Raw genomic sequence first — 18,577 nt, 5'->3', positions numbered from 1 at the left:
TCCCTGGCACATAGTAGGCACTCAAAAAACGTTTGGTGAAGGGACGATGGAATGATACCACACAGTAATACTTCTCTGGCAATCCAACAATTCATATTTGGATTTTCTTATCTGAGGTAGAAATGTTGGGGCTGGGGGCAGTGAGATGGAAAAAATTGCTTTAAAGAGTGCAGGGTAGGTGGTCCCTTTGGGATACTGCTTTGGGCACATTTTTGTCCCATTGTTTCTATCGTGCCTGCCAAACAGAAGGGACCTGTGTAGGGGGATGGCTCCCAAACACTCCCGCCAAACAGGAGGAGGCCAGCATGTGCCCCACTTTTGGGGCTCAGCCCCCGACAGTTTGGCCCCGTAGAGCATTATCTTCATCTCCTGGTCACATTAGACTCTCTGCCTACAAGGGACCCACCAGAAGTAACAACAAATATTGTATAACTGTGACCCAAATTTATAGCCAAGACAATTTACTAAATATTGTATTGGAAAGATGTAATGGATGGCTTTAGTTTAAACAGTGGTTGAAATAAGAATATCAAGTAACAATCAAAACATCTATAATTTGAAGCCTCAGGTCACATAAGAAACAAGCCTCTTGATTTAACGTAACTTGACATTATCTGATTCCCTGTAATAATTACGTAAGGAATCATCTTTCTCCACTTTTAATTCTTCCATTGCTTTAGTTCTTTCAGAAGACAGTGCGATGACCTGCATGCAACATTACGAGGAAGTCCAGACCTCGGCTTCAGATCTACTGGACTCCCAGGACAGCACGGGGAAGCCGAAGTGTCATCAGAGCCGGGAACTGCCCAGAATTCCTCCTGAGAGCGCAGTGGACACGATGCTCAACGAGAGATGTGCGGACGCGGACCAGGGGCTGGGGATGGAAGGGCCGTACGAAGTGCTCAAGGACAGCTCCTCCCAGGAGAACATGGTGGAGGACTGCTTGTATGAGACAGTGAAAGAAATTAAGGACATGGCAGCAGCTGCCCACCCGGGTCAAGGCCACAGCATCAGGTCAAAGTCGACGTCTGCTTTGAAAGAGCTTCCGGGACCCCAGGTCAACGGCAAAACAAACTTTGCTGAATATGCCTCCGTGGACAGAAACAAAAAGTGTCGACAGAGTGTTAACGCCGATGCCGTTCTTGGAAATGCCTGTGATCCGGAGGAGGAGGCCCCACCCCCTGTCCCCGTGAAGCTTCTGGATGAGAATGAAAACCTGCAGGAGAAGGCAGAGAGCACGGGAGAAGAAGAAAGTGCCCTCGAGGGGACCAGTGAAACCAACAAGGTGGGTTCCCCGCGGTGGGTTCAGCGCCTTTGTCGTGATTGGGCATCTCGCTAAACCGGGGGCTTTACTTGCACCTTGTTCTCAGGAGTACACACTCCCACTCCCACGTTGGCTGAGTGGTGAAAGCTCTGTTTGACTGTTTCTTCCCCCCCCCCCAAGTAATAAAATACTGAAAACTCACATTTTCAAATTATTTCTCTCTTGGCACCTTCCTTGGATATTTTCCAGTTTTTGCATCATGTCTAATTAGGGCCAAGTATTATTTTCTTCGTTTTGAAGACCAAGAGATAGACAGATGAGACCCTTTGCCATCCATTTAGCCTCTTCCACTTGTTGCCCCTGGCAGCGGTGATCTCTCCCCTCCCCCGGATCCCAGAAATCAGAGCACAGGACAGGCAGAGGGGACCAGCTCGCTGGTGCCGCTGGGTGTGTCTGACGATGTATAGACTTTTATAGGAATCAAGTAAGGGGTTTTATTTTGTGACAATTTCTAAACAATAACCTGTACCTCTTAAGTTCAGATAGTCAACCAAGCTCTCAAATGTACTAACATTCCCCAAGCCTTCTCTCTGTGTGTCTGATAAGCTGATGTGTGAGCCACAGTCGCTTGGAATTCACATCTATACTTGTCAGCATTTCCTTGGGATTTAAACCAGGCCCCATCTTCTTTGGGCAGCTAATATCTAATTTCCAGTCTTTGCACAGAAAAAGACAAGGTTCTCTTCCCAGGTTTTGGAAGGACAGGCCGCTCAGAGGCTAGCTAGTCAATTGTGACCTTAAGAAACCTCTGGAGTTCATGATCAAAAGACAAACTGTGGTGAGAGTTATGTAGGCTACACCAAGGAAGGCATTCCTTGTAGTGTTCTCTGAATGCATGTCACCTTCTCATGGCATGAAATCAGCCATTGAGGGCACCGGTAACAGTGTTTATGACCATATTCATAAAATGCATAAACGCAATCTAATTTTGTACCCTTTGTATAATCAAAGATCATAACACTAATGTAAAGTTTATGCTGCCTAAAGCAGTTTAAGCTTTTTCACTTAACAAGCATTTGAAAGATAAGAGAGGCAATTGTCTAACCACTGCTGAGTAAGGTCATGTTAGTACCTGGAAGTATCCATCTGGGAACCAGATTACCTTTCTGTGGTAATGTGAGAATGAATGATCCATCGTTTCCGTGTCAACCATCCTAACAGTAAGTGATTCGGAGAACTTGAAATGTTTACTACTCGTGAATTCGTTCGCAAAAAGATTTTAATGAGCATCTACTGTAAGCCACGCAGTCTGGACACTGGAAATACACTAGTGGACAAAACGTATAAATGAACAAAAAAATCTTCCCCTGAAGCTTACATTTTGGTAAGGAGATAGACAAAAATATGTACATAAGTAAAGAATATGGTGTCTTAGAAGACTTTAACGTTTAAAGGAAAAAATGAGAACAGAATCAGGGGAATTGGAAAAGTTGGGTGAGAGGAGAATTGGGAATAGAGTGGTCAGGATATGCCTGGCTATGAAGGGGCATTTGAACAAAAAGGTAAAGGAAAAAAAATTTTTAAAAATGAGAGAGTGAGTTACATACATTTTGGGGGAAAAGCAAATGAAGTAGAGGGAATGGCCAGTGTGAAGGCCCTGAGGCTACAGCATGAAGAAGAGGGGGCGGGTGTGGCTAGAGGGGGAAGAGCAGGGCCAGGAGGAGTGCAGAGGAAGGTCACCAAGGGGCCCAACCCTGCGTGGCCTCAGTTTACAATCTGAATAAAATGGGCTCCCTAGAAAGCCTTGAGCAGAAGAACGACTTAATCTAGATTTGGAAAGGATCCCTCTGATAGAGTTGAAATTCATCTGTAAAGAATGGAAGCAAGGAGACCCACTGGGTAGCTATTGCAATAAACCAGACAAGAGATGACATGGCTTGGATCAGGGAAGACATAGCAGAAGTTGTGGGAGATACCAAACCAGAGCCAGGAGATTTGTGGATGGAGCAGATGTGGATGAAAGAAGAAACGATGATGAGTCCGAGGTTTGGCCGGAGCCACTGGAAGGATGGAATTGCCATTAACCGAAGTGGAGAGAAGTGTTGGCAGAGAGCGGATCTGGGAGAAAACGTGGGTGTTGGGGGCTGGACATATTTGGTTTCAGTTAGATGCTGGATGTCCAAACAGGGCTATCAGAGAACAGCTGGATGGATGAGCGGGTTTACGAGGAAATTCCCGGGCTGGGTTTGGACATTTGGAAGTCAGCAGCAGAAATCTGCTTTCAAAGCTGACGTGGGATGTGATCACCAAATGAGTGAGTGTGCACGGGGCCTCACAGAGCTCCAAGGACACAGGTCCAGGAAAGAAAAGGAACCAGCAGAAGAAACCCAGATAAGACAGGAAAACAAGAAAGTACAGTGTCTAGAAGCCAAGGGAAGAAGGTTCCAGGAGAAAGGAGTGACCCCTGCAGAAGGGGTCAGGAGAGGTCAGTTATAGGGTGGACTCGGGGTCCTGTACAAAAGCCGGTTTCATGGAAGTGAAGGAGGCAGAAACTTGACTGAGATGGGTTTAGGGAGAAAATAGGAAGAGGAGAATGTTTTGAGTGGCTTTTAGACAACTCTTAAGAGGTTTTCCTATAAAGGAATGAAGCAACCGATGGAATGGGTTGGTTGGTTTGGTTTGGTTTTTAGAATCAGAAATAGCGTGTTTTTAGGTGGATGGAGAGGATTCCACAGAGAGGGGAAAGCTGATGATAGAGACAGAATGGGAGATTGCTGGAGCTTATACTCATGAGTGGGTGTGGGAGGTCAGGATCTAGTGCCCAGGAGGAAGGGATCACCTTAAAGAGGAGACAGAAATTTTGTCTGTGTAAACAGAGAGGAAGGAAAATATGTGAACAGAGACTGGAGGGTGGGGGGCGGTAGAAGTTTATAGACATTTCTTTTGACCCCTTCAGTTTTCTCAAGGTGCTCAGCTAGGGATGAAGATGGATGAGGAGGTGTTGGAGGTTTAGGGGGAGAGAAGATGTGAAGGAGGCAGCTGGGAGAGCAGGGACCAGGTTACCAGCAGTGTAGGACGATGCAGAGCAGCGTTAAGGACTCGCTCGAGAGTTGAGTTCACCAGTGACCACGAAGGGAGTTGAGAATTTAAAGCGTGACTATGATGGACAACTGTGGGGTTTGAGCTTGAGGGAGCAGAAAGGACAGACATCAGGGCGAAGAGAGACGTTGACAATGGTGGTTGGAGTTCCACAGTTTGGAAGGATTGTTGGAATTGGGTTGTGGGAGGAGTGAGCTTGAATAGTGAGTGCCAGTTGAAGGGGCTTGGTTGCAAGAATTGGTTTAGGGAAAGAGAAAGTCTGAGATGCAGCTGGGAGAGTGAGCAGGGAGGTCAGGTGGAGGACACGATCAGTGAAGGGAGGTCAAGGGGCCCCAGGGCAGGGTTTGGAAGGATGTGTGTTTGTTGAAATCAGCAAAAATTCAGGCAGGAGATATGTTAGAGAGAGAATCAGTAACCAGGGGCCAAAATCATTGAGAAATGAGGCAGAGAGCAAGCCACAAAATGTGAGTTGACTTCTCCACAAGCTGTGAAGTTTCCAGATGCCTTAGGACTCCTCCAGCTGACTCTTACAAACTGTAGAAATGTAAAATTCAGGCATTTGATAAGGAAACACCATGCTTTTTTTCTTATCAATCTTTCATTGATGATCAGTGACAATTGGGAATTGAAAAAGTAGTCTACACAATTATTTGTTTTATCTGTACCTACAGATTCAAATATAAAATTAGAAGAAATTTCTCTAAGTGTAATACTACTGGGTATCCAAAAACATACTTTTTAATGTGTTTATTCCTCAGGTACTTTACATTATTTTTTTGTAGAAAATAATTTCTTCCCTAAAAATTATTTGAAATCATTTTTATAGACAGATGCATCAAAGCATATGCAAAAGGATGGTTGAATTATTGACTTCAAACTCCCTTCTCGTGGTTTGTTTGTTCTAACAGAGACTGAGTGCGTTGTCATACAAGTCCCGGGAAGATGACCCAACTCTCACAGAAGAAGAGGTGAGTTTTGTTACTTTTTTCAAATAACCAGAAAGCTCCCATGATAAAGAATAGAGCTTCCCCTTGAGTAAATGCACTGTCGTATTATATTACCCTTTGTCTGAAAAAACAAAACAAAACACGAAAATACGCTCTGACACATATGGTTGGAGATCAGGGTTTGAGGATGCTGGCTTTATAACGGCTCAGAGAAAGCGGCCGGCAGATGGTAAGACCAGAAACAGGACACGATGAACAGGTCAGCTAAGTAAAGGAAAGTCAGTGGGAAAGAAGGAGCAGACAAAAATAGAAAGGGGAGGGGAGAAAACAGGAATTGAGATGAGAGCAATGTGAGTGTGGGCGCTTTCATCAGTCCGGAAGTCAACAGTGGGTTGGAAAATAGAGGAAACTGGAACAGGTGGGTGTAGGGACTTTGCACCCGTGTGGGAGACAGAGGGAGAAGGGCTTAGGAATTTGGGAGGCAGGGAGCAGGGGACTTCAGGAAGCACGATTCCAGGCTGGAACGAGGATCGGGCCTAGCCAACCAACAAGAAAGAATGTTGTAGTCTGCCAAACACCAGGGCGAAAGATTCACCTGTCAAACCTTCAGTGAAGCATTAAAATCACAAAAGCCAGTATTTATGTTACTAAGTCAAGCTAAGCTCAGAGAGAGCTAAACACCTTAATTTCCCTAGCTACAGATAGCCTCTTTCTGTAATGCCTGGCATAGTAAATTTTGTACGCGTACAAAAGCAGTGTACATAGGCAGGTACGTCACCTCCTGAATAGGACTCCGAGTATTAAGATACGGAGCTAGGGGGAGGGTGTAGCTCAGGGGTAGAGCACGTGCTTAGCATGCCTGAGGTCCTGGGTTCGATTCCCAGTGCCTCCGTTAAAATAAAAGTAAACTTAAAAAACCTAACCACCTCCACCCCAAGCATTTTTTAATTGTTTTTAATAAATTTAAAAATAAAATAAAATGTAGAGCTAGACACACTGGAAGTTTAAGGAGCATGATGCTGCCCAGCCCCCTCCATGTCTCCTGCTCCGGGGATGGACCTGCCATCTCTCCAGCTCATTTCACAGATCAAAACCCCAGGGTCATCCTTAACACCCCATTTTCCTCTTTGTCCTCGGATACAGTCAGTAACCAATGCCTTCACTTCCACCTCCAAACTAACTTCCACGCACCCCCAGCCTCTCTGTCTCCACGTGGCCATCCCCCCAAAGGCTCAGGCTGTGCCCTCCTCCCAGGCCCTGCAGCGGCTTACCCCTCTTGGCCCTTTGCCAGCATTTCTCACTGTACCAGAGCCATCCCATTTGGAACAAGAAAGTAATATATAAGAGATCTGGACACTAATTCTTTAAAGTAAACCAAGACTACACAATTCTAAATTCCTTGTCTTCTTATCGCACATTTGTTTGTGGCTTTTGAAAATGGGACCTAGTTAGACTGATGAATGTGTAGTGAAGAATAAAGAAGTGTGGTGCCCACATATTCATCTTAGGAAGAAGAGTTAGGAAAAATAAATATGGAAATCGTTTATTTGTGTATTCTTACAATGTTAGACAGTCCAGACTGAAACGGAGACCTGAATTTTAAGTACTCCTCTCCCAGTTTAACAGAATGATAGAGAAAGGGTTGATAATAAAAAGAAGAGAAATGGGCAGAAAGGGAGTAATTTATGGAAACAGAATAATTTACAGACTGAGTAATAATGGTGAAAGATTTGAAAGAAAAAAAATCGCAAAGCTAAATAGCAAGGAAGCTTGAAGAGAAACCTATATACAGAAGAAAAATAATAGTCATAAAAGACAAGTATTCAAAAGGAATATTAGAAGACTTGAGACATGCTGATAAGAGTTAAAGTGTACAAGTGACACCTTCCGCACCTTTGGTTCACGCCCAGAGATAATATGAAGTTGCAAGTTACTGAAAGAGCCTGTAATTAAAAAAAAAAAAAAGAGAGAGACTTTAAAGACCAAGAAGACCCGAGTACTTACAAAAAGTGGGGGGCCCTACTGCAAGGACCATGGGGAAGAAAGCAGGGAAGAGGAACAGAAATGGTGGCGAGGGGCCAGCTCTCGTTACTCTCATAGGTGAAGGTGCGTTGGTCCTCTTTGATGTCACCCCTGAAGGTGAGGAAGAAATATCTAGGATGTCGCCTCCCTTCATCACTGTCATCCATGACTGACCCCTTTATAATCTGTCCGCACTTCTGGCTTGGGCCACCTTTTAAGTAAAAAGTTCCATACATTTGCACCTCGCTGTGAAAAGCAGAGGATTTTTTTATTCTTCCTAAATTGAAAGAAATTCTGGTTCTTCATATCGAGAGTAATCTTCTCATTGTAACCTCCAAGGTGAGAGGATTCATTTCGTATTCATTAAAATGGTCAGATCAACAGGGCAAGAGTTTCCCCCAAGATTATTTCTCTGACTTGAAACCTTTGGATGGTCAAAGCCTGGCAAATCTGAGCCACCGGCCACCAGTTCTCATGCAGATGACCAGCTAACATGTCGCAGGCATGTCTTAAGAAGCTTTGGAGGCCAGCTGGAAGCTTCCTCCACAGTATGTGAGACATGTGACGGTAGGAGAGTCTCTCCTGGCATTTGCAAAGCCAAGAAAGTATGTTCATTTATTTCCTGGGTGTTTGAATAAATCAATCACTATGGCAAAGATAAATACGGATAATGACGGAATTTCCCACCATGATTTCTTTCTTTTTTTTTTTCCTAATTGAAGTACAGTCAGTTACGATGTGTCAATTTCTGGTGTACAGCACAATGTCCCAGTCATGCATACACATACATATATTCATTTTCATATTCTTTTTCATTAAAGGTTATTACAAGATATTGAACATAGTTCCCTGTGCTATATATGGAAGAAATTTTTTTAAACCTATTTTATATATAGTGGCTAACATTTGTAAATCTCAAACTCCCAAATGTATCCCTTCCCATCCCATTTCCCAGGTAACCATAGGATTGTTTACTATGTCTCAACCATGATTTCTAACAATAAAACAATACCCCCCAAAATCTCTTAACCAGTCCATTTATTACCAAAGAAAATGAAATCTCTGTCGATATTAGTGGCTGTATGAGCTCTGTTAGTGAGACTGAGTAGGTGTGCTTGCAAAGTAGCCTGCTCTGACCACAGGAAAGAGCACCCCATAAGTTGATGCTCATTGATGAACTTGTGTCCATCAATGGATGAATGGATAAAGACAATGTAATTTTATACACAAACATATACATACACAATGGAATATTATTCAGCCATAAAAAGAAAAATCTGCCATTTGCAACAACATAGATAGATAGACGTTGAGAGCATTATGCTGAGTGAAATAAGTCAGACAGAGGAAGACAGCTACTGTATGTTCTCACATATATGTGGCATATAAAAAAGCCAAACTCATAGAAATAGAGTAGAATGATGGTTGTCAGGGGTGAGGAGTGGGGAAAATGGGGAGATGTTGGTCAAAGGGGCAGACTTCCGTCTATAAGTTTAGTAAGTTCTGGGGTTGTAATGTACAGCAGGGTGACGAGAATTAACAATGCTGTTATTATGTACCTGAATGTTGTTAAGAGAACAGAGCTTAAATGTTATCACCACACACCCCCAAAAAAAAGGTAATTAGGGTAATAGAGTTGTTAACTAACCTTACTGTAGTCGTCATTTCACAGTATTTCACCACATGTGTCTCAAATCATCATGTTGGACACCCTAAACTTACATGTGTTGTATATCAGTCATATCTCAGTGAAGCTTGGGGGAAATGAGGGAAAAAATCTTAAAGTTACACCCCCGCCCCACCAATAGTGCTCAGAATCTAGCCTGTCACCAAAAAGGGGTAGGGAGAAATCACGTTCGAAGCTTGTTTATTCACTTCGCCCTTTGTTTTCTAGATCTCGGCCATGTACTCATCAGTGAATAAACAAGGGCAGGCAGGGAACAAGTCAGGACAGTCACTTAAAGCCCTGGAGTCCAGCTACCCCTCCGTCCCGGGAGCCGCCCAGAGGTCGCCCTCTTCCGGGAACCATCTCTACGCTACTGTGAAAGACTTTGAGAAAACTCCGAGCGGCGGCGGGGCGCTGCCGCCCACAGCAGGGAGACCCAGCGAGGGGCCCGAGCCGGATTATGAAGCGATCCCGACTCTGAACAGAGAGGAAGAGAAGGCCGCCCCGGACGCCAGCAGTCACCGCGGCCCCTTCCCGAAGGAGAATGACTACGAGAGCATCGGGGACGTGCAGCCGTGCAGGGATGTCACCCGGCTCTAGCAGATGACCCCGCCAGCCGAGGGCCGGCCGGCGGGCACGGCTCTTCTGCGGAGGAGAAGACGCAGGCCACGTCAACCACGCTTCCCATGCTGCTTTCGGAAACGGAAGACGCTCGAGACGCCGGTACACGCCAGCACACCTCCCTGGGACACCCTCAGCCCCCGAAAGACCCCAGCGCTCAGGGGCTTCACCCTGTTGGTGTAGAAAGCCAAGAACCGTACCCATCGAGAACCGCAGCTCTCCTGCCCGAAGCACCGCGGTGCACAGGGCCTTCTCCCGCTCTCCTGCTCTGCCTGCTACTAACGGTGAAAATGAATGGCTTTTTCCCCTTGAAATCTTAACGACTTATAATGATTCATCCCCAGGACATTCTCCCACCAGGCTGGGCCTTTTCCTTCCAGGTGGGTGTTTTCCGATGGTAAGAAATTGTGGTTGCTGGTTTCCGTCGACTCCACGCCCCCCTAAGAGCGCCCGCGAGAATCCGGGCGGGCGGGTGCGCAGGATTGCGGACGCCCCTTGAGTTTCTGAGATCTGCATTCCTTCTGATTTGGGCACTGCCCGTCAACAGCCTCTCTCTAAGTACTTGGAGTCATTTTTAGATGCTTTATTTTATTTTTATAGTCAAAATGATTTTTTCCCCCAGTATTTGAAACTCTTCAGAGCCTTTTCAGTATTTTTCAGTGAATATGGTGGTACTTCTATAATTGTTTTAGCCCAGAGCTCATTCCTCCAAAACAGACAGCCTTAATCTCTATGCTGGGACACAAACCATATATTTGGATGGCAGCCATGGCGTCCATCTCCCAAGGGCTGTGGACTTGAATGTGTGCTTCTGATGATCTCTGCTGCCACACAGGCAGTGTGGGATTTCTTAAATTAACTGCTACCCTAAGGTAATCTATCTAAGATTAAAATATAAGCCTTTATTTTTGTTAAATAAATTTATAAGGTATTTTATGTTTAATGCCTAATTTCCAGAAAGTGCCAGATAAAATGTATATTAACTATTTTGATTTTATGTACAATGACCTATATCCTCATTTTGAAAAGACACCATAAAGCACATAAGCTTGATAATTACAAAGAGTTGTTATCTTTTTTCTAACCAAGTGTTTATAACATTGAAGGTTTTTAAGGACTCAGCTTTTCAAATGGTACGTGGAGCTCCTGATCAAAATCATCTGGCTCCCTGGAGAAATAAATGGAACGAATATAAATGATCATTTTCAATGGTTGGTGGTGGGTAGTATTGAAATATTTGAAATGGTAAAAATGGGAAGAGGAACAAAATCTGACTAGGGATGACTGTGAACTTTTAACCTCATGAAGGCATTATAATTCCATTAAGGTTTAGCTACATTTTTGAGAAAAGGGGGATGAATTCTGCAGCCTGGTGCTTGCAAATGTAAATTGCCTACTGGGATTTTTTTTTTTTCCCCTTCATTTTAAAAAAAAGTCAGTGGCTGAAATAACTCAGATTAAGAGCTCAGCCTGGTTTGAATTTAATCATCTCTTTTGAGTTTATAACGCCAACATTGGGGAACTTGTTCACTTTTCATTTTAAAAGAAACCTGGTTGAAGTGCTATTATGCAGTGTGGGCTACAGAAAGGAGCTTTTCCTACACTGCTAAAGGAAAAAAAAAGAGGCAATTATTCTATACTACTGTGACATCTGTGACTTTTCAGATTGAATAATCTTGCTGTTTTCACTCGTTATGAAAAAGAATGCAATTGGGAGGATGAAGCATCTTGAAAATTGTAGGGACCAGCTCACGGACGTGCTTTTCCCATCCTTTGCATTCATGGCTTGATTTTGTGACTGCTCTGTAATACATTTCTGAAATTGCAGAGTGGCTTAGTTGGGATAAATTGGTTGGTGTCATTATTTTTCAGTAGGGCCTAGTCTCTCCCTTGGAGACTTCGGGTGCGTAAGCACAGTCACCGTTGATCAGAAGATCACGGCAGAATAACCTTGGATTAGGGAGAAGCTTATCAGGAAGGTGCAAGGCCCATGCTCTCTGAATTCACATCCTTTGTAAGCACTGTTTTGCCTGGTGATTCTCACTGCTTAGCATGAATGAGTTTGACCCAAGAATCTCGACCTCACAGGGTTGCTCTAGGAACGGTGATGGCCACGTGGCGCTGCTCACCTAGCATTGCGCGTGCTGCCCACTGTCAGTCATGTCCTTTAGGAGGACCTGACTGCTCAAGAGTCCTGTTGTATCTCACCGTGTCTTACTTATTGCTAGGGCCATGGGTATGATCGCTAAGGAGCAAAATTGTTTCTAGATGGGGGAGTTCATCTTGAACTTTCATTATCAGAATTCCCCCAGAAGTTTCTAAATAAAGGCTATACAAGAGGTCCATAAAGTATGCAATGAAGTATCGCTTTTGATTTGAGAATCTGTGCTAAGAATAAGTTGTGATATAAAGTATTAAGAGGAACTGTGAGGGGGGTGGGTGTAGCTCAGTGGTAGAGTGCGTACTCAGCATGCATGAGGTCCTGGGTTCAATCCCCAGTGCCTCCATCAAATAAACAAACAAACAAACAAACAAACCTAATGGTCTCCTCCCCCACAAAAAAACACAGAAAAAAAAGTAATAAAATAAAAAGTTGAATGTTAAAAAATATATATATATATATATATATATATGATTTAAGAAATAAATAAAGTATGAAAAGGAACAGTAAGGTCCCCCCAGAGCAAATTGTCCAAGAATAGGTAATAGCAGAGCCCAGGAGGGCTGGGGACACGGAAAGCAGAGCGAACTTTAGGGGACAGCTCTGCTCTTTGAACCACTGGGTACCTTACTGAAGTATACTTACTGAAATAGCATCCCTGTTTTGACCCTATATACAGTATTTCATAAATTTCGTCACTTTTTACTTTATCTGTTGAAAGTTTGTGCTAGAATTTTTGAGTTGGAAGCCTTAAAAAAAAAGTTGCATCTTGAGTTAAATGCTACCTAGTTTAAATGTATACAAGGTAATTATCCTAAAAAAAGTTGACTGTATTTTAAAATTCAGTGTTGACATCCATATTGCATAGGCATTCAACTGAAATAACCTAGGTTATGTGAAATTATACAAAAAGATAAAAATATGTTTTAAGAAATGTTTTGTCTTATAATTCAGAATTTACATTTAAACCTGTCTTGCCTAAAAGCAGGATCTTTGTTTTTATTCAGATATTTTGAAAGTCTTAAAGAATTTTATGCTGCTTTACTGTTTCTCAAATATTGTCAGCAGAAGAGTATAACCTGTTTGATGTGAAATGTTTGAGGAAATTTTAAATCCTGGAAGAAAGTAATTTTTGAAAATATGTTTGCCACAAATAGTTTTTTTCCTGCCCTGTACTAAATTGCATCATTAGGTCTATTAAAAGTTTTGAAGGTACCACTGTCCTTCGTGGGAAAAGGCTAATTACTGATTTATCTGCACTTAAAATCCAAGAGTTATTTCTGATGAGTGCTACATTGACAATAGGTAGCCAACACAAAGAACTAAAATTTAACCTCAGTTTGCCACTAGATCTGTTTCTTATATTAGATTTTCATTTTTCAAATTGGAGCATTTACTGACTTTTACCAGTAACAAAATGTATGTATGTTGTATGTCCATAGGACACACACACACATACGTGTATACACATGTATTATACAGTTGCTCTGGTGCTTAATTAATTAGGATGCATCCTATTATGTATTTTGAATGTCTGTCCTACTAGTGTGATGACTATTGTCATAAAAGCAGACTAGAAGAAACAGTTCTCCAATCATTTTCATTTGGTAATTACAAGAAAACCTTCTCAAGTTGCCTTCATTTAATTTTTCCAAGAAGTGAATTTAGATTTTAAATTATGTCCTTCATTCTCTTAGCTGAAAAACAGCGGTATATTTAAATAGTTTGATTCATGTGACTCCCTACACATTCAGCGTGACAGGAGGAAATGAATACAGGTGTCCTCCTCAGACAGGTGTCTGAGAAGAGATTTGGCCGAAAGCAACAGGAACCATGTGGGCCAGGATGGAGCCGCAGCAGGGTGACCCCCCACTTCCCCCCAAGGCAGAAGCAGAGGCCCCTTATCACGTGGGGCATTTTATTTCACTCTCTTTAGAAGCCAGGAGATTTTACTGCAGATTCAACAGGCAGTGGTGGAGGATAACATGCGAAGCACCTGCTCTGAGATGCTGATGTCACGTGGCCAGAGCCCCAGAGCTTCAGTTCAAGACTGACTTAGGATCTTGTAAATGAGTAAATGACATTTTTTTTTCAGTGCTCCTTGTCATAGTTAATATGAGTCCATGTGATCTAGTGATGCTATTCTTCTGAAAGTGTTGATTTCTGGTACCCAGCCAGCTGAGCTTCGGCTGCTGGAAGCACAGTAGGTACTGATGGTTATTTCCTGGAAATCTTGACAGGCTTATTGTACTGTGTAACGGGGAGAAGTTAAGGTGTAATGTTTGGCGTTAATAAGTGACTGATGTGAAAATAGGAACATGTGTCTCTAAAATCAAATACAGCTTTATTTGCAGTGAAGTCAAAATTCCTTGTCCTGTAGTAGTAGTTTCTTGCTCTATGTTGTACCTTTTCTTAAATACGTTATTCTTGACAATGTCATTAGACAGGTTTTACACACTCACAAAGTGTTTGACTTAAAGAAATCAATCCAGAAACTGTGTTATATTAGAAACTTCATCTGAAATTACCAAAGGAAATGAAATAAAATCATGGTCCAGAAGAGAACAAACATTCATAAATGGTTTTTTTTCCTACTGCTCATTTTAAAGTTATATTTACATCCAGTCTCTGATATTTATAAAGTATTTCATTGTTTTCCAGGTTCATCTTTTATTTAACTAGGAAATAGTAGTTCAGATTTTTCTTCATGCCAGATGAAATGAGAAATACAGCTTTTGCTTTAAAAAAAAAAAAAGGCAATTTTTAAAAGCATTTAATTTGGTAATCATTTATCTTAATGCAGTTAGATTTGATTTTTCTTTGCTCACCATGTAACTATGGGTGTTTTTTAAAAATGTAGTGTTCTGACTGTCTCAAATCACCCTGTGTAATGGATTATAAAGGCTAGTAATTGTCATTCCTCAGAGTTCTGTATGTTCAATTGGCAACAGTAAAATGTTTTAGTGTGTCATTTTTTTAAATATTGTATTATTAACCTGCCTCAGGTATTCAGGGGAAGTTTGAAATATAACTAAACAAATAGGAATTTGCATTTTATTCTGCATGCATTTTTTCCCTCATAAAAATAGTTTCCAAGAATCATGGCACGTTATCTGTTAGGTGGTCCCAATCAGTTTCAAAATACTCCTCTTACTCAAAAATACTCAAAAATAATTAAGCATTATTTGGAGTCATTGTCTCACAAGGTCTTTGGAATGGTCAAATTGTTCAATTCACAAAAGAGTGGACGGATTTTTTTCTCTATTGGGAATTTTTAAAACTTCCGTCACTTTGCGTAGCACCACCCCCGCCCCTCTGTGTCTGCTGCTCACAGGAAGTTCCATCCTCTCTTTTCCAAAGCTAGTTAGCAGTCTTCAGTATCACAGACCCTGCCTGCCCAGCATAGAACTGTTCCCCACCACCGCCCAGTGAGCAGACAGCTCTGTCCAGCTCACGTTTTCCGTCATCACCAGCTGCCTGGATAAAGCACAGATCCATCTGGGGAAGCAGATATTGGGTGTTACTTGTCGTGAACTTTGCTAAACCATGTATACTCTTGCCCACATCTTTCACGAGAATGGTTGGTACTAAGGGGCCATAGAAAGAACTTGCTAAAAATTCTGGGAGGAGGGTATAGCTCAGTGGTAGAGTGCATGCTTAGCATGCATGAGGTCCTAGTTTCAATCCCCAGTACCTCCATTAATAAGAGAATTTTTTGAATATATAAAATCTATTTAAAAAATTCTTTTGAAGACTCAAACTCACAAATCCATAAAAATTAGCCCTGTTTTCTAACCAGGTAAGCTCATGGTCCCCTACAATGTCTTGAGACTAAAAGTAAACCCTGAAACAGCAGACCCATAGTTATCTGTAAAATAGAAAGCCATTGATTACTTTGAGGGGAAGACACCCTTTTCTGGAAGAATTAATAATTTCTCAAGTAAATTAAGTGTAACATTTCTTAGCCATGTAGCTACCACACCCCACCCCCTGGGAAATAGTGCTCATAGGGTTTGTGAGTTAGAACTAGTTTGAGCTCCTCTCCCAGGCCTCAAGGAAATGAGAATGTTCAAGCATCTTAACTGTGGAGTTACCAGATGTTGAAAATAACTTGACCACTTATAGGCAAAGTCTCTGATGTTCGGAGTGAATGGGAGATACAGTGGCTGAGGGTCTCACTTTCTATGCACCTAACGATCCAGGATGTTTAGTTTGGATTTTTTTTTTTAAACTTCACTCTGTATCATCATAACTTAATTATTTGAATGGGTCTTCTAGAATGTAAATTTTTTTCCCAAATTAACAGAACAGGTATTTGCTCATTCTCATTATACAATTAATTGTTAAAAGTCTACCTAGTATACCAGCTAGACACCCTTAGCAGCATAATTAAGGCTAAAAGAGAGAGACCGGTCTCAGCCCCTGCAGCCTGCATTTCAGAACCATCTTGTTGTAACGTCTGGTTTTATTTTGCTATGTTTGTTTTTTAACGCAACAAGTTGGAAACCATGAGTGTAAACAAACTCTTTCCTTTTCCTTTTTTAAGCCCAAGGAGGAAAAAAAATGTAGTTTTAGCTCCCCATTTAGGTAGTAAAGACTTCCCTGAAAGACAGCAGTGCCTTTTCCCCAGGCGAAGAGCCTAACACCAAAGGCCTGAGTTGGTCTTTGAACATCACTTTGACAAGTTGTTATGTATTTTTAATGTAAAACCCGCCTGTGAACCTGACATCATGCTCATGACCCCGTCCAGTAAGCTTGCTCACTTTTTTCACATTTATCTTTTTAAATAGAAGCTTCTCTTGTTTTTCCTGGAGCAATACTAGAAACTTAATTCCTGTGGGCTGCCTACTGATGTCCTGGAAAGTTGGCACGACCATTCACAGTGCTCGCCTGTTAGGGAGAAGCTCGTGAAAGATGTTGGGAAAACTGAATTTTACATCCAAGTCAACAAGCATTTGTGAGAGTCTTGTATGCCTCAGATTTTGACACTTTTTTTAATGTTTGTTTGTTTGTTTGTTTTTCTGAGCATCAACTACGTATTTGATTCTAGAGGGGCGGGTAAGGCAGGGATTAGATGTAAAGCTTGAACAGAGTGATGTGGGCAAGACTTCCGCTCCTGTGTGTGTGACTCGGGAAAGTGTTTGATTCCAACACCCTACCTACCACTCTGAGTCTCTTAAGGAGCACACAGTAAATGTATATAAGATTGAGAAAAATTATCGCAAAGATTTAAATTATTGTTTCAACAATTTCTTCTTTGTAAACTTGGGAATAAACCTGATTGGTGGAGAACATATGTGGCTCCTTACACTATCCTTCATAGGCAACCAGGTGCCTCCTTTCAAATATGCTTCATTATAGCTTTTTTTAAACTGGGGAAAGAAACTTCTCATGATGAAAAAACAAAACCAACAAAAGACTTCCACAAACTCTTCCAAGAAGAACATAGCATCGCTCTAACATCTGCCCCAGAGTGTTTATTTTTTGCCTATAGTATTTCAGTGATTTTTATGAGAGAAAAAAATGCACTCTTTTTTTTATTTCTTGGAAAAATGAATTGAGGTTATGAGTTAAATTCTCAGAGGGGACAGTTTCATTTAAAGAGAAGCACTGGTTTTGGAGACAAGCTCATGGTTCTGTGGTCCCTGTTCCAGCACTGACTTTACTGTGTGACCTTAGCAAATGATTAACTACTCTGTGCCTCAGTTTCTCCATATCCAAAATGGGGATAATGATACCAACCATTGCCTACCTCATAGGGATGTTATGAGGACAAATGAGACAATATAGAGAAATACAAATGCTTTGAACTCTGTAAGAAAGGTGCTATATAAATTGATATTGTGTTGTGTTAAATGGTCCAATTATTAATTATGTTTAGGGTTTATATAATAGCAATACTGTTCATCATGTTAAGAACAAGTTTCAATTTGATGCACATTTACAATTCTCTTCTGTGGCCAGATCTTGATCGTTCATCCAGTAACGGTACCTAAGGACCTGAAATGGGTATTTGTTTTCTGTGTTTCTGCCCATAGTATTTCTATTCTGACTGTTCCCAGAAGGCTGGAGTTTAACTTGTCATATCTTGTAGTTTACATGTAAGGAACCTGATTTAAGCTGTATATAAAAGTATAATTACATGTAAATATCAGGTACGTTGTAATTAACGGCACTTATCAAACTGTCTTTGTTCTTTTTTAATTGCAATAAAGATCAGTTTTATATAAAAGCTCATTAAAGTTCACTTGGCGTTTGGGAAGATCAAGGGTGGCTAATTTATGTGCCCTGAGGGCACAAGCTGGGTTTGGGGGGTTTAAGCATTGACTGACCACGTGACTGGAAGGAGGTGGGCCTAAGGAGCAGGTTGTGGGGTGTCGTGGTTAGAGTCACAAATTCTGCAGAAAAGGACCTAAGTTTGAGTCCCGGCTCCATGGTGACTTTGAGGAAGCTGTGGGACTTCTCTGTGCCCATTTGCACACAAGAAGGGAGGGATAATAGTGTAGGTTGTCTAGGTAACCGCCCACGAGGTACCTTCGTAAAAGGTAAAATGCTCTATAAATGCTAACAGACACTCTTCACAAGACCTGGGAAAATTGTGATATCTAACCTTACAGCCACCCATTCCCGTAAAGAAACACAAGCTGAGAGCAAATAATGCCCCAAGCCAGGAGTAAAATGCGTGAGGGCAGATGGGGGTGTAAACCGGCAGGAAGTCTCAGAGCAAATGCTTTAACCAGCATCTGATCCTGGTGGCCCCTCCCCAATCACCAAAGACAGATTTGGGGGCCTGACGG

General features: G+C 42.0%; 1 protein-coding gene across 3 annotated transcripts in view; it reads left to right on the top strand.

Moving 5' to 3' along the window:
* Nucleotides 1–18,012, top strand: part of PAG1 (phosphoprotein membrane anchor with glycosphingolipid microdomains 1) — a 132,686-nt gene extending 114,674 nt beyond the window's left edge. For all 3 annotated transcript variants that reach the window (XM_031441423.2, XM_064480899.1, XM_064480900.1), the window contains 3 exons: nucleotides 681–1,285; nucleotides 5,272–5,331; nucleotides 9,227–18,012. In XM_031441423.2, the coding sequence (XP_031297283.1) occupies nucleotides 681–1,285; nucleotides 5,272–5,331; nucleotides 9,227–9,598 (1,037 nt within the window). In that variant the 3' untranslated portion in view covers nucleotides 9,599–18,012. The remainder of the gene's footprint in view (nucleotides 1–680; nucleotides 1,286–5,271; nucleotides 5,332–9,226) is intronic.
* Nucleotides 18,013–18,577: the final 565 nt, after the last annotated feature.

The sequence above is a fragment of the Camelus dromedarius genome, chromosome 30 (genome assembly GCF_036321535.1).
Source record: "Camelus dromedarius isolate mCamDro1 chromosome 30, mCamDro1.pat, whole genome shotgun sequence".
NCBI lineage: Eukaryota > Metazoa > Chordata > Mammalia > Artiodactyla > Camelidae > Camelus > Camelus dromedarius.
This window is presented reverse-complemented; position numbering and strand designations above follow the sequence as displayed.